We start from the raw sequence: 13,957 nt of genomic DNA on the forward strand, positions 1-13,957 counted from the left end.
TAATCTATTCAATGTTTTTGTTACGAACCGGCTTGATCCAATTCAAAATAATTCTGGATTTGATTAGGGTCGTGACTTTCGAAGGAAGCTACGGATAACTCAACTGATAGATCTTCCTGAATTTTGGATATATTGTCGCTCTTGAAAAAAGCTTTTCAACGAATCCAAGATCGCAAAGTTTGGATGGTTAGATCTTGAGACATCAACCGAATAGTGATCGAATGTTAAATAAACCATAATTAGATAGACCTTCAATGGCTAGATTGGTACTAAGTTAATTCCTTGGTATGAAAGGGGAGAAGTTGTAATAGAAGAGAGGGATTAGGACTTAGAGGAAGCCGACCAAAGACTTGGGCGGTGGAAGGAAGGAAATGGGAGAATGTGCCAATGGCTAGAGCAAGTAAAGAAATAGATAAAGGCACAATATCGTTTTCAACCCCTAGGGATCCATCAACTAAGTTAAAAAAAATCTAACACGTGTTCGAACGCGAAATTACAGTTCTCTGTCGTTGCGAACGTGTGTAAGCGTTCGAACGATCGTGTTCAAATGGCCCGATTACGTTCGAACGCACAATTTGCATTCTCTATTTTTCTGACCTGTTGAAACACCCGCGACAAAAATCCTTTTATTTCTTCAAACAAAATCAACTAAATAAACATGCTCATCCCAATAAACCCAATATCACGAGTGAAGCCAATATAGACCGACTCGTATCAGTTTTATACATATAAATTACTTCAACTTAGTCTTTCAGTAATTAAAAAAAAATTGTCTTCAGACGATAAATACGGAGCAGTTCAATATTTTTATTAAGGCAACAATAAATTAGACATCATTTGATAAATAAATTTAAAATTACAGTATCTATTTTGATCAAAAACTCAAAAGTACGTAAATATAATTCATAATAAACATTCATATCCGTATTATTATCTCAATCTTTGAGCAAATTCGATCTACACAAGAAAGCTGGTGGTCTCAAGCGGCTATAAATCGGGGGGAACCCATCTGGCTCACATCATAAGCGTTCAATTTTCAAAGGTGGCCCAATCAGAGCCTCATGTTCATCGTTTAATTTAAGATAAAACCTTCAAGATACGAGACAGACAGCAGACAATATATCACCCATGGAGAATAAAAGGGCAACCAGTAGAGTCGACGTTACAACCTATCGACAAAGCAGCAGCTCTAACAAATTCATCACCAAAGTTGACGTTGCAACAACAGTCACTACGGTAACTATGAGAGTTACTTGCAACCAGTAGAGCACCACAATTATAAGTCAAGAGAAAGAAACAGAGATAAAGCCAACAATTTCCATGTGAGGGAACTGGAGCATACATAAATGACATACACATACACATACAGATCCGCCACAATGCAGTCGAGTTTACATCTTCTTTTTCTATCAAAGGCATATGTTCTACAAAAATTACATTGTCAAAATGGCCTGTATAAATAAATCATTAGCAGCCTGGCTACATCACCATCTAAGAGGATTTTTAAGCTTACGGTAAGGGTCAAAGTCAGCAACTAGAAAGTTCTGCATCAGGAATCTCATACCACAGGAAACTTGGTGATGCTAAATATACAAACGCTACCCACAGGACTCCTACACCTATCAGCTACCAACTACGGGGACAATTAGATATGCGATTGGTGAGATACAAAGCAAAACAGGCTGACATGCTGTCTCCAGGACTCCTGAAGAAACTGAAAGCGGAAGTATTTACCTGAGAATTGAGAGTAGACAACCACAGAATGTAACTGATTAAGTCTGGCCCTTCCTCCTGCGCTTCTTCCCAGTGGAAGCCTCACTTTCTTGTGCCTTGGCAGATTCTGCGTCCAGCTTGCCAGAAGTCCGACTCTCCTGAACCTTTACTTTTCCTTTCTCGGATGAGCCATTAGTCTTGGATGGATCACCATTCTTAGGAATCGTAGTGCTCTTTGGTTTCTGGTCGATGCTAGGAGTGTCTTCGCTGGACTTGCTTTCATCTGCATCCTTGTTAGCCTTCTTGCTGACACTAGTTATACCATCATTTGATTTGCTGTCACTTTTAGAGGTGTCATCCCTGGACTTTCTACCAGATTTTCCTTTGTCAGTCTTGGAGTGATCATTTCTGGACTTGCCCGTGTCATTTGGTGTGTCCTCCGTGGACTTGCCCATGCCAGACTCTTTTCTAAGCTTACTGGAAGTTTTAGGCGTCTCTTCTTTCTCCTTGATCACAGCTTTCTCCGGTGATTTGCTTGCGCTTCTAGGGTTGTCATCATTAGGCGACACAGGAACCTTGGATCCACCTTTTGGTCTACCTCTGCGCTTTGGGAGATCACTCCCATGTTCAATACTCAACTCCTTGTCACTGATCATAGCCCACAAAAGGTTCTTAAATTCAGATATTACAGATCCATCTGACTTCATGACTAATGTATCTGATGCCTACCTTTTCGATGGTGTGCCCATCTTTGGTTCCTTCGGTGGACGACCTAACCTTGTTTTAGCTTTTTTACTTGGCGGCCTGGTTGAGTAACAGTGTATAAAAAAAAGCCAAGTACAAAAAACTTAAAAGGAGAGGAAAACAGAAAATATATCTGGATATTGAACTTGATTAACATAAAATACCTAACTGCATAGCTACAAGAGAGAAAAAGAAAGATAGTTAAAGAAAATTAATTCTTCTGTAGCACAGAAACCAAAATGCACGTTAAATTGATGTGCATATGTATCTATAAATGTAGCATAGGATGATACCAGCTCAACAAGGACTCTAGGATTTAGACTAGACATTACATAAATTTTACGCAACAAAATACCATCCAACACCATAAGTCAAATTTGGTTTGGTAAACTTCATTGATCCATACACCAAAACACGAAATAAAATGAAAACAGTTTTCACATAAAAGGCTTGTAAAAGTATAAAAGAAAAAACACTTACGTTTCCGAGGAAATATCAGCAGTTGAAAGGTCTTTTGCCTTCTTCTGTTAGAAAAGAAAATGAATTCATAAATAGTGGACAAAAACAACAATTACAAAATATTAGACAACCATAAGTATACTTGCCCCGTCTATTTTAGCATCCCTTTCAACAAGTTCCCATCGTTCTTTTTTTAGCCGCAGTATCTCAACATCACCATCATTATAAACAATCTGGACAAAAGAAGGAAAGAAGGGATGTATCAAAATTCACAGTAAGCAATGAAGTCACAAATGCATACTTGCCTTATGCTTTTTAGAAGTAGGATCGAAAGACTTGACAACACCATCATAAAACCTGCAATATATCATAGATTTCAAATATGAAAAAGGAGAATTACTAAACCAAATACAAGAAAATGATGGGACTCAAATATGCAGAAAACTAAAATTAGTAAAACGAGTAAAAATGTCTGGCAAACATTTTATAAATGATCATAATAGGTGTTAGCTGCACAAAGAATGCTCTGAAACCATGTCATGTTAGTAAATCAACAAAAGTTGCCATCCGTTGTGATAATGTCCATCAGGAATGTACGGCAACCACCTAGGCATCCAAATTAGCTCATGTGCTTTTCTTATATATGATTACTTTGCTTCACACAAGAAATTAGTATATTTGGAAGTTAAAGCTATTAGTCATTTTCTTTCCTCTTTGTTTATGTTCTTGTTCATATAAACTAACTCCCAAGTTTCACAGAATACATCACAAGAAGCAGAAATTAAAATCCAGGCCAAGTTATGTGAAGCTTAACTAGAGAAGATCCAGGCCATGCCTGTATGTACAAAGCATGAGAGGATGCAAAGGGTTGACAGCTATAATCCCTCTCAACTCACTACCATACATTACTAAGGGATATCTAATCACCAATGTAATCAAATGAAGCTGCTCTGCTTGTTGCAGTCCACCACATTCTCTTGAAAGACTTCAAGTACAATTGAACAATTACACGTCAAAAACCAAGTTCTCCATGATTAGGAAAAAGTTCTGCTGGCCACTAAAATTTGCTTTTGAAGTTTCATATTGCTATAATTGGGAACCATGATTTCAAAAATTGGCGAGTCCAGAGCTTTGTCTGAGAAAGAAGGAAAGAAGCTGCTATTTGATAAATATGCTTCCCTAGCTAAAACTTTAGAAGCAAAATAGGGGTAGCATTTTCCCTTATACATTTTTGGTAAGGTTGAAATCCTAGGACACATGACCTACTACTTGAGTATATAATGGAATTGAATACCCTGATATCCCAGAGGCTCCCATCAAAACTTTTAAAGTCAGCCGGCAGTTAAGGACAATTGGTGAGTCAAAGTAAATTTTACATCTCAAAGCATCTATCCCATGAGGTCAACGCAATCCAAATATTATATATAATTGAGAAGAATAACATACAAAATTAAAGCCTACAAAAAAAAAGGATAGAGCAAGTTTAAACCAATATCACTAAATTAGACGTATGGAACAATGAGAAATGACTTGCATCCTTTAAGCAATTATGGGAAACTCAGCAAGACTTAAATAACCTGCTAAGTTTCATCTGACCTCAACATTTAACAATTTAGATATTAAACATAAACATACTAAAGGTAGAGCATCAACAATCTGACAAGTTGCAAATTTAAATGCGTATCCATACAAAATATTTGGTGATGCCTCACTTACATCTTATCATCTGGCCACCATACTTTAATCTTGCAACCAACGAGGCTCCCATCTAGATCTTTGCTCTGCCGTGATGGAGAAATAATCATCGATGACAAACAGAAAAGAGGGACATAAGTAACACAATCAGACTATCCTTTTATTGTTTTAGAAATAGAAAAGCTTAACTATCTTTAGTGTGCATCTAATGATTTGAAAGGTTAAAAAACAGGCTTTCACTATGTCTGCATAACTGGTCAATAATACTGCAGAGATGCAGGAAATCCTATCTTTAAGCTCAAATCAAAATGCTTCTACCACTCATGCAGAATTTCATCTTAGCTCAAGTTATTGTAATCGACACAAATTATAAACCTGGACAAGAAAGAATAAGCTTTGTAATAACAGAAGACACCTGTTCCACTCCCTGGGCACGCTTCCTCTTAGATCCACCACTCTCAACTGAGTTGCTTTTATCTTTACCAAGTCCTTTCACGGTAGTCTTTGGGGAAACCATTTCCTGTGGAGAGGAAAAAAGTTCAACCATCCTCTTCTGAAAATTCAGAAGTTGGGCATCGCATGAAAATTAAAAGAAAGCTGATATTATGTTTTCTTATAAACTACAAAGTTTTAAAAAGAGCTCTTCATGGATAAAGATTGAAAGTATAAAGTGCACAATCATTTACATGGAAGTCCATAAAGGATGTCATATTCCTAGTTCAGGAAAAAGAATGATGGCTAGACTATTGAGTATTGAGCCAACCTGGCATGCAAAAAATCTTAGAAGGATCTCCATGAAGGAGAAAGTCTATTAATTTTACCTTCAAACTAAGCTCTTCAGATGCATCTCCGTCAGAATCATCTTTTTCTTTATGTTGCTTAATGATCGATTTCTTCTGTTTTTGTGATGATTCTCCCTCATCAGTCTTTGCCATTGCTCCTTTATTTGACTGCCTCCGGGATTTTGATTCGGAATCTTTTATAACAGCACCTGCAGTTTCATCAACACATACATTATCTAATTGTCCTTCTTTAGAAGTGCACCTGAAAGACTTTCCTTTTGAATACCAAATACTTACTGGAAATTGAGTCCTTAGTAGGCAAGATGTCTTTTTGTGTTCCACTATTTTCCTTAGTTCTCAGCCCAGGAGAATTCCTCTGATCTGCTGCATTGGCTACATCTCTCTTAGGAGGTCGACCCCTTTTTGGCCGAGTTGAATTAGGTGGACTCTCAACACGTGATGCAACATCCCCAGTTCCATTATCAGTAATTTGGCTAGAAGAATTACCTCTGTGGGTTCTTATTTTCTTGCCACTGGGATCAGACAAATTATCCGGTTTCACAGTAACCAACTCCAAGTTATCTGCATCAGCTTCAGTGCCTGAGATAGAACCCTTTGATTGACCACTTCGACGTGATTGTTCAGGCCTCTGTTTAGGGGAAGCTGGTTCTACCACAGGTTCACCATTACCTGTTGGAACATTGCCATTGCTCATTGCTGATCTTGGTAAGTCATTTGCAGCTGTACCAACCTCTTCAGTACTACCCACTTCTTGACCCATCTTTCCAGATCCCTGAAATTGTGAAACTTTAAAATTGTGTGACATCAAATATTCAAATATAAAAGCAAAATATGAGAGTCAATAAAGCATAGCTACATGCCTGAGGCAACTCATCAGAAACAGTCCTCTCAGATAGTTTGCTGTCATCTGCCTGAAGCACAAGAATCAAATCATCAGAAGAATAATTTGTTGAGCAGCCATTCAAGGACCAAAAGGAAATATTATATAATAATATTTATTTGAAATCCTACAAGCACAAGAAAACTCGTAACGTCTTGCACACATTTTAAAGCCCAGAAGAGCTCCAAATACATTAGCATACAGCTACTTGAGGATTGTCTTGGTCGATGCATCAAATGAAAGAACTGATTCTTCTTTCAAAGTTAACAGAGAAGCAACCATTTAAGAAGCACAAAAGGCTCACCAAGTGGGTCATCCAGCAATATGATCATGATAAATGTATTAAAAAATCCAAAAGTGCTGAAGATGAGATAACATCAAGCACTGTGGTATAAGCATGTAAATATCTTCCATTATGAACAAGGTCATATATCCATATTTGGATTTTCAGAAGAGGACAACCAATACCAAGCCCAAAATTGGAAGAGGGAATGATTTTGGCCAAACCTTAGTTGTTTGGTGGTTTTTGAATGGCCTTCTCCATCTCTTCTCAACAGAAAACAGACCAAAACAGCCTGAAATGATCTCAAATTGTATAACCAATTATCTATTTCATAACTATGTGAGATTAATCTTTACATCCTATAATTTCCTTATTTGACCCATTAGTTAAGGAATGCACACGATAAACCACACTCGTGCCCGACTAATGCAAACATTTCCTACCTGTCTTGATTAAGAGCTTATCATGGCCACCTTTCCCCAATTTGCTACATCATTCATGGCCCCATTCAGCTAGGAGCAAGTTCACCCAATATTAACAGGAAACTAGAGAGGGAAACAATGACAAACAAGGAAAAAGCGTCTCTTTATTTTTCTGTTATTCACAGTGATCCCTACGGTGGTTTACTGGACCAGCAGGCTTTCTGCAGCTACTGTTGGCATATTGGTGTTGCTTTTTATTAGTTTTTCTATTTCATTGTTCGTGCTTTCCTATATTTTAGAGAACTCCAAAACCGAAAAATAGCACAACAAATCTTTAAAAAGAAAAGGCTGCCAAAACACTGAAACTTTTCATTATTAACAGAGACAGAAAACTGGATCTTATTGGAATAGCTCTCATAACTAAAAGAACTTTAATGTGATAGCAACTAATAAGTGGACATAAGTAAACTGCTATATAAAAAAACATACTAACTAAAGCACAACTAAGGTATACAATCAAGGGAACTAACAACAACAGTAGGTGCTCATTAAGCAAGCACTAAGGTTAGAAGGTGTCCACATGGAGCTAACCTATACTTGAAACACAGCAACCTTCAATAACCCACTAAAGGCAACATTGCATCGAGAACAAGAAGAAATATAGCATAGCTTTACTTTCAAATGACAACTTGCCAAGGGAAAATGCGTAAAGGCAAATACAGAAATTTCTACTAGCTTAGGTTCAGTTTTAAACTGCATTAATTAACAAATGAATAGACACTGCTTAAGATTCACACACCCAAGAGAGAGAGAGAGAGAGACGTAGATTTGGATGTTCCACCACTGAGTTTCTTCTTAACATTTCAGTGCTACAAAGAGATACTACTACCCTTGAGATAAAGATCCTAAAACAATATATAGAAACTGAAAATCCAGTTGATAGTATAAGGCATCACCATAGACAATTATATTGTATTCATGAAAAACAAGAAACAGAAAATTAGCTCATCAAGTGTACACTGTACAAGATTTTCAAGTATTCAATTGATGCCATTTAACAACTGGAAGTCTACAAGAATATTTCATGTATCCCTTTCAGTTACCCAATAATTGCAGCTCGCTAGGTTCTCTATGAGAGAGCTAGTCTTGTGGGGAAAAAAATTGGCTATCTACACAATACACATTGTAAACTATAGAATGATGAAATCACCCACTTAGACATTGCATTGCTAATTCATGAGTTAGTAAAAGGATTGACTCACCATATTCTCCCCAGAAGCATTTACATCATTCTGTTCCACTGCGTCAGAATTCTCATGGCACAGAATAGTAACAATCTTACTGTACTCGTTTAATGGAGTGTCTGAAGACTGGGCTAATTCTGTCAAGGTTGGTTTCAATTTTACAGCACAGTTGCCAATTACTTTCTCTCCTAGTCTTAGTGAAATTGGCTGGAGTTCCTGAAAACAGAAAAGGAAAAGAAAAAGAAAGTGAGAGGTTATAGTACTAATAAAAAGGTAAATGACAGCTTGATAGGAACAAAATTTACTTTGTTGTCCAGTTTCACACTGTCTAGAAGGCATGAAACAAGCTCAGAGGAAATGTCTTCACTCTCCTCTATCACAAGCGACATTATTGTCTCCATTGAAGAGAAAACGTTTCCTGAATGATTTGAGCTGAAAACAGTAAACCAATCCACTTAAGTAACATACAACACGAGGTAAAACAAGTTGACAGTTGAGACAATTATGGAATTGAAAATACAAACATGGACAAAAGCAACTAAAGTTCTTGATATAATCAGTTATTTGAACAGGAGTTACAGAACAATCATAAAAAGGTGATTATCATTTTTAGCTAAAACATCGTGTCAAGCAGCTCAAAAGAATGCTGCAGAAAAAGCTTCCAGCTAGTTGACCAACAAAAGTACCTACCTACACTTATAAATGATGTAGTTTGCTAGCCAGTCTATTATTCAGAAGTCATAATCGACTCAAATTCCACACAAATCTGGAATTTTTTATGTCCTATATCTTTGCAAACATAATAAAATTTCAGAAGTATAAAACTAAAACTAGCATAGGAAAAGGAACATTCTCATTTGTACAATAAAAACTTGAGTAAAGCATATCCATGAAAAATTACAATCCAGAAATCTACTAGCACCGCATGTGAGATAAGCATGACTCATGGGTATGCAGTTACCATTTGGGCAAGCGGCAATCATCAAACAATGCAAGCTAGTAGGACATGGGCGCAAATGGGGATGGCTGGGTGGACAGGACAGAGGCAGGTCAATGAGGAGGTTCTTGGCAGAGGCAAAAGGTAATGAACGAGGACCAACAACACAAGTCAAAGTTGTGGAAGAGAATGCAGAGATGGAGGGTATGAAACCATCAGTAACAAGGGATTGGTATCATTAGTTAGTCAAATCAAGGAATTGGCATAAGAGAAGTTTGAGAATGAGGGCTGTTAGATTAGTCTTGAGAGTTGTTAAAGACTATGAAGAGTAAAACCATCATTCTCAAACAACCGTGAGGGGGAAGTTAGGACTTTTAGGATGGAGTAGAATAGGCTTGGTAGGTAAGAAGAAAGGGCAATGGACATGGCAAATAATACAGCCCAACACTTTTAAATCAAAGATAGGTTCTATCAAATATCCAATTATATTTTAAAATTTTGCAAAAATAAAGAACGGAGAGCATGCAAGTAGAAGCATGAATCAACATATTGGTCCTCTACTAATTCTTTGATTTCCAATCCCCAACAATGACGGAGAAATTTGATTGTTATGCTTATAAGCGTGTGAGGAGAATGGCAACCATATCCCTGAATTTGACAAAAAAATATCCACTAATAGGCAATGCCACAGTATGTTTGCCTCTCCCATTAGCCGCAGGAGTGACAAATCTTCAGTTTAATCATTACATTAAATGTTAGTATGTGATCATCCACATCAGTAATGCAATTACTCCGGTCAGGATGGTGAAGACAACAAGAACACTTGGGCCTTACATTTCTAGGTGGTTTAGTTTCTCCAGTATCACAATCCAACTAGCCATTTTATAATCAATTTCAAAGTACTTTGAATACAATATTTTCTGGATTAGCATTTTATTTAATGTCAAATATATTGAAGCCTAAACAAAAGAGAGTAATAATTTGAAGCTATGGTTGACATCAACGCAAAACATGATTCAATCATTAAAGTAAATATCTCGTGAAAATGAAAACAGATTGTTTCCTGATATTTCAATAACGACATGATCTAGATGTCGTAAATTGTTCAGCACTCCGTGATATTCCAAATAAAACCTTTTTGGAGATGGAAGGCTACAAAACTGTCAACTGTGACAAAACAATGCCCACAACAGAACATTTAGCAAAGAATGTTCTGATAGTTGTCTCTTTGTGATGGTATAAAACATTTCCATCAAACAAAATTAAATGCCCATCTAAGCAAAAGTTGCACCTGTTCAGAAATTGTCCTTCTTAACCATACTAGCAAATTTTAAATGACATGTTGAATCACGTAAAGCGGCAAGATATGAAGATAAGTAATAAAAGAGAGCACAAATGAAGCATCAAAAACCGTGGATATTACCTTATGGTCTTCAAAAAATGGCGAAACATGTCTAGAATCAAATCATCGCATTCGAGATCCAACATCACAACACAGGACCGGACTTTTGCAACAGTTTCGAGAATGGAAACTCTCTTTGAATGCATACGGCTAGACATATCATCCAACTTTTCAAAGGATTCCACAATTCTCTTAAATACCTCCTGATATTTTGCAAAAGGAAAACACCAGACAACCTTAAGAGTCCAAAGAGTGGTCTTCTAATAATATATAATTGGACCGAGGAGAGTAAGAAACGAGTTCAAAACAAATATTAGGATTAATAAAGAGGACACTGAACCTTCATTAGATCATCATCATATGGAGCATCTGGTGCTGTGATTCTTGTGATTTCACTTATACATGATGCCACAGCAACTTTTACATCCGTATCAGAATGTCCAAGAAGCTCGTCAGCAACTAGTGCTTTCATTGCAGGACGAAGGGCATTTGACATTGATTGAGATGGTGATTGCTCCACCCTCGACAAAAAGGTTTCAGTTTGCTGGACATCAGAAGGAACAGTATTGCTCAAAGAAAGATGATTATGCCTGAATAAATATCTAAAGTGCAAAAAACAAAGCAATGGAATTGTCTAAATAGATTATTTACTTAACTAAAGAATGAGCAGATTCAAGTTTGACAAAAGGGGAGTATTGGTTCAAAGACTTTGAGCATAAATGTGAAAATGGATAGGAGAAACAGATACTTATCAGTTATCACATACAAGATGTAGTAACAGAATCAACAGTTGCTACTTTTAAAGTAGACCGAAGAGGACAAAAAGGAAACTTGTCCAGCTGTAAAATGTAAACACAATTCCAATTGGCAGCAGAGAAGAACTCCAGTTATCCTTGCCAGCCAAATAAAAAGAATCCAGATTTTACAGAATAATCACCTAGAGCGTTAGACCATTATAATGGGCATGTTTATCAATATGAAGGAAAGCCGCTGTCATTAATAATCCTGCTGTAGGACTAGATTCCCATCTTCATTTATGACTTCCTTATTCTTTGTCGTTTCTCAATTTTCCAATGATCACCTTCTACTTTTGATCTGCAATATCATATAAGGTCACCGGTGGCGGAGCCACATGAATCCCAAAGGGAGCCATGGCCCCCCAAACCCTACAAATTTAATGTTAATTTTTATCTTGGCCCTTCCTTTTCTAAAAGATTAGTATGTTAATATACTAATTGGCCGCTCCATAAATGAAGCTGGCTCTGCGCCTGAAGGTCACATTAGTAACCCTGCTGTAACACTAGATTCCAATCTCCATTTATGACTTCCTTATTCTTGTCGTTTCTTCATAATGTAACCACCTTCTTCTTTTGAGGATGGCATCCTCCACAGAATCATATAAGGTCACATTGGAGAGCCCTAGGAGCTAGAGGTCAAATATATTTCATTCTGCTAAATGGCAGCCCATAAAATTAATTTGCCATGCGACAATACCATTCAATCTGCAGGAGATCATTAATGGGCCTAATTCCACAGGAAAAGAAATCCCCGTTTGTGCTTATGTGAATTAGTCAATAAGCACCCTTGCTCCCAGAAATATCCAGGAAGTATAATCCGACAACTAGGTAAAGCATCTCAGAACATGGCTATCAACTTCCATATATCCGGTTCCAATGTTTCATGGCCAACTGAGTGTATGCCACTAGTTTTCTGGGTGTAAAACTAGAGAATATGCAAAGGCAATTTGCACGTGAATAAATACTGATTCAAGATTTGCTTTGCTTCTGGATCAGAAGCAAGGCAGATACTTAACACCTAGATCATCCAAAATGTATCTAGCAGGTTTATAATAGTATTCATTTGGTCACCATGCATTCACCGGCTCCTGAACTAGCTTTGATACTAGAGAGTACCTTTTTAAAAGGTACTTCCAATGAATCAAATGGATGTCAAGGAACAATAGTCACATACCACATCCAGCGACAGAACACAATGACTCAAGCAGATAACAAAATCTGAAAAAAGGTTTAAAAGGTCTCATAACCTAAACACCAAAAGAGGCCAAAAAAATGTATATCTAAACAAGACGAATCCATGCATTAACGTCTAAAATCTACAAAAAGGAAAATATAAAATACCAAAAACTGCTTACATCGAGAAGCGAGAGGAGCTCATCAACAGCAATCGGTGGAGAGCCAAGCCTGCTCCCGACCTCCCGGAGCTGGCTCTCCAGCTCCTTCTCCGCGTTCGCCATGTCTCCAACTTCGAGATCCCCGGCTCTTCTACCTCCTCGAACGCGCGCCACACGATCAAATTATCAAAACCCTAGAAAAACAACCTTACAAACCCGGATCAGGAGCTCGAATCAAGGACTGGAGGACGAGATCGAGCAACAAACGGCCATACCAAGTTAGGGTTTCCACCAAACAATGATTCGAAACTTAGGGTTTGGAGTGAGAAGGATTACGTGATATTTACCTGCTTCTTTCGTTCTTTTTCTGGAAAGGACTTTTTTTTTCTCTCGCTCTCCTTTTTGTCTTCTCTATTACATCCCCTCTACATAGGAAAATTTTCTCTCTTTTTTTCTCCACTGCTCCCCCTTCGTCCGTTTAGAAATGGGTAGTGGAGTCCGGCTTAATGGCAAATTCGGACTCCGCACGGCTCATGGAATCGGGTTAAGCGAACTCCCTCGCGTCCGCAACGGGTTTCTTTTTTCCCTTCGTCCCACGTGGCAAGAGACGAATTAACTCGCGCCATGACGAATATCCCTCTATTTTGTTTTCTATAACCCTTCCGATCTTTATGTAGATAGGAATTTTATAATTTAATTATATTTAATTTTATAATTTTTAATAAAACTTTTTGTGTATACTGTATATATATATATATATTGTGCGCATTTTTATTATAACAAAATAGCTATAAAATATATATACACTCACTTTTATATACTAAATCAAAAAATTAGACACAATTAAACTTTAAAAACCCCAGTGTATTTAGCAATAGAGATAATAAATTCTATAGTAAGTACACGTGAAGTAGAGGATAAAGCGAGATGTAATCTATGTTACACGTTTTATCGGAAGGTGTGAGTTAGTTTATAACGATACTAAATAATGATATGATTCTTTTCTTCTTTTTTAATAAAATGTTTGTAAATAAGTATTTCATTAAGTTTAAATAAAGATTAGAAGGTATCAATTTGTAACAAATAAGAATAACTGAGAGAATAGGACATCTGCCCTAGAGCAAGTCTCCATTTTGGCCTAGCTGCCCAGCAAATAAGAACAATTGCAAGAGACTTAAACTAAGAGTGCTTCTCATTAAGGGTCAACGTCATATGACTCTGCTATTCAAATTAAATTCGACACT

The 13,957-nt window shown here is 37.1% G+C and overlaps 1 protein-coding gene across 6 annotated transcripts; it reads right to left on the minus strand.

Moving 5' to 3' along the window:
* Positions 1-1,323: 1,323 nt before the first annotated feature.
* Positions 1,324-13,199, minus strand: LOC140782970 (sister chromatid cohesion protein PDS5 homolog C-like). Of its 6 annotated transcripts, none has more exons than XM_073129916.1 (17): positions 13,061-13,199; positions 12,735-12,954; positions 10,923-11,126; positions 10,604-10,785; positions 8,549-8,675; positions 8,262-8,459; positions 6,275-6,325; positions 5,691-6,186; positions 5,433-5,602; positions 5,027-5,131; positions 4,633-4,697; positions 3,222-3,273; positions 3,063-3,149; positions 2,938-2,981; positions 2,443-2,517; positions 1,735-2,361; positions 1,324-1,633 (listed from the first exon to the last, which is right to left on the minus strand). In XM_073129916.1, exons 2-16 carry the CDS (start codon positions 12,834-12,836, stop codon positions 1,773-1,775), a joined length of 2,547 nt encoding a protein of 848 aa, XP_072986017.1. In that variant the 5' UTR covers positions 12,837-12,954; positions 13,061-13,199; the 3' UTR covers positions 1,324-1,633; positions 1,735-1,772. The 6 variants fall into 6 exon arrangements, with proteins under 6 accessions (XP_072986017.1, XP_072986028.1, XP_072986036.1 ...); XM_073129927.1 differs by having other exon boundaries at positions 12,735-12,907; positions 13,061-13,193; XM_073129935.1 differs by having other exon boundaries at positions 12,735-12,920; positions 13,061-13,189.
* Positions 13,200-13,957: the final 758 nt, after the last annotated feature.

This window comes from Typha latifolia, chromosome 1, assembly GCF_019914945.1.
Source record: "Typha latifolia isolate L0001 chromosome 1, TyphaL0001v2, whole genome shotgun sequence".
Taxonomy (NCBI): domain Eukaryota; kingdom Viridiplantae; phylum Streptophyta; class Magnoliopsida; order Poales; family Typhaceae; genus Typha; species Typha latifolia.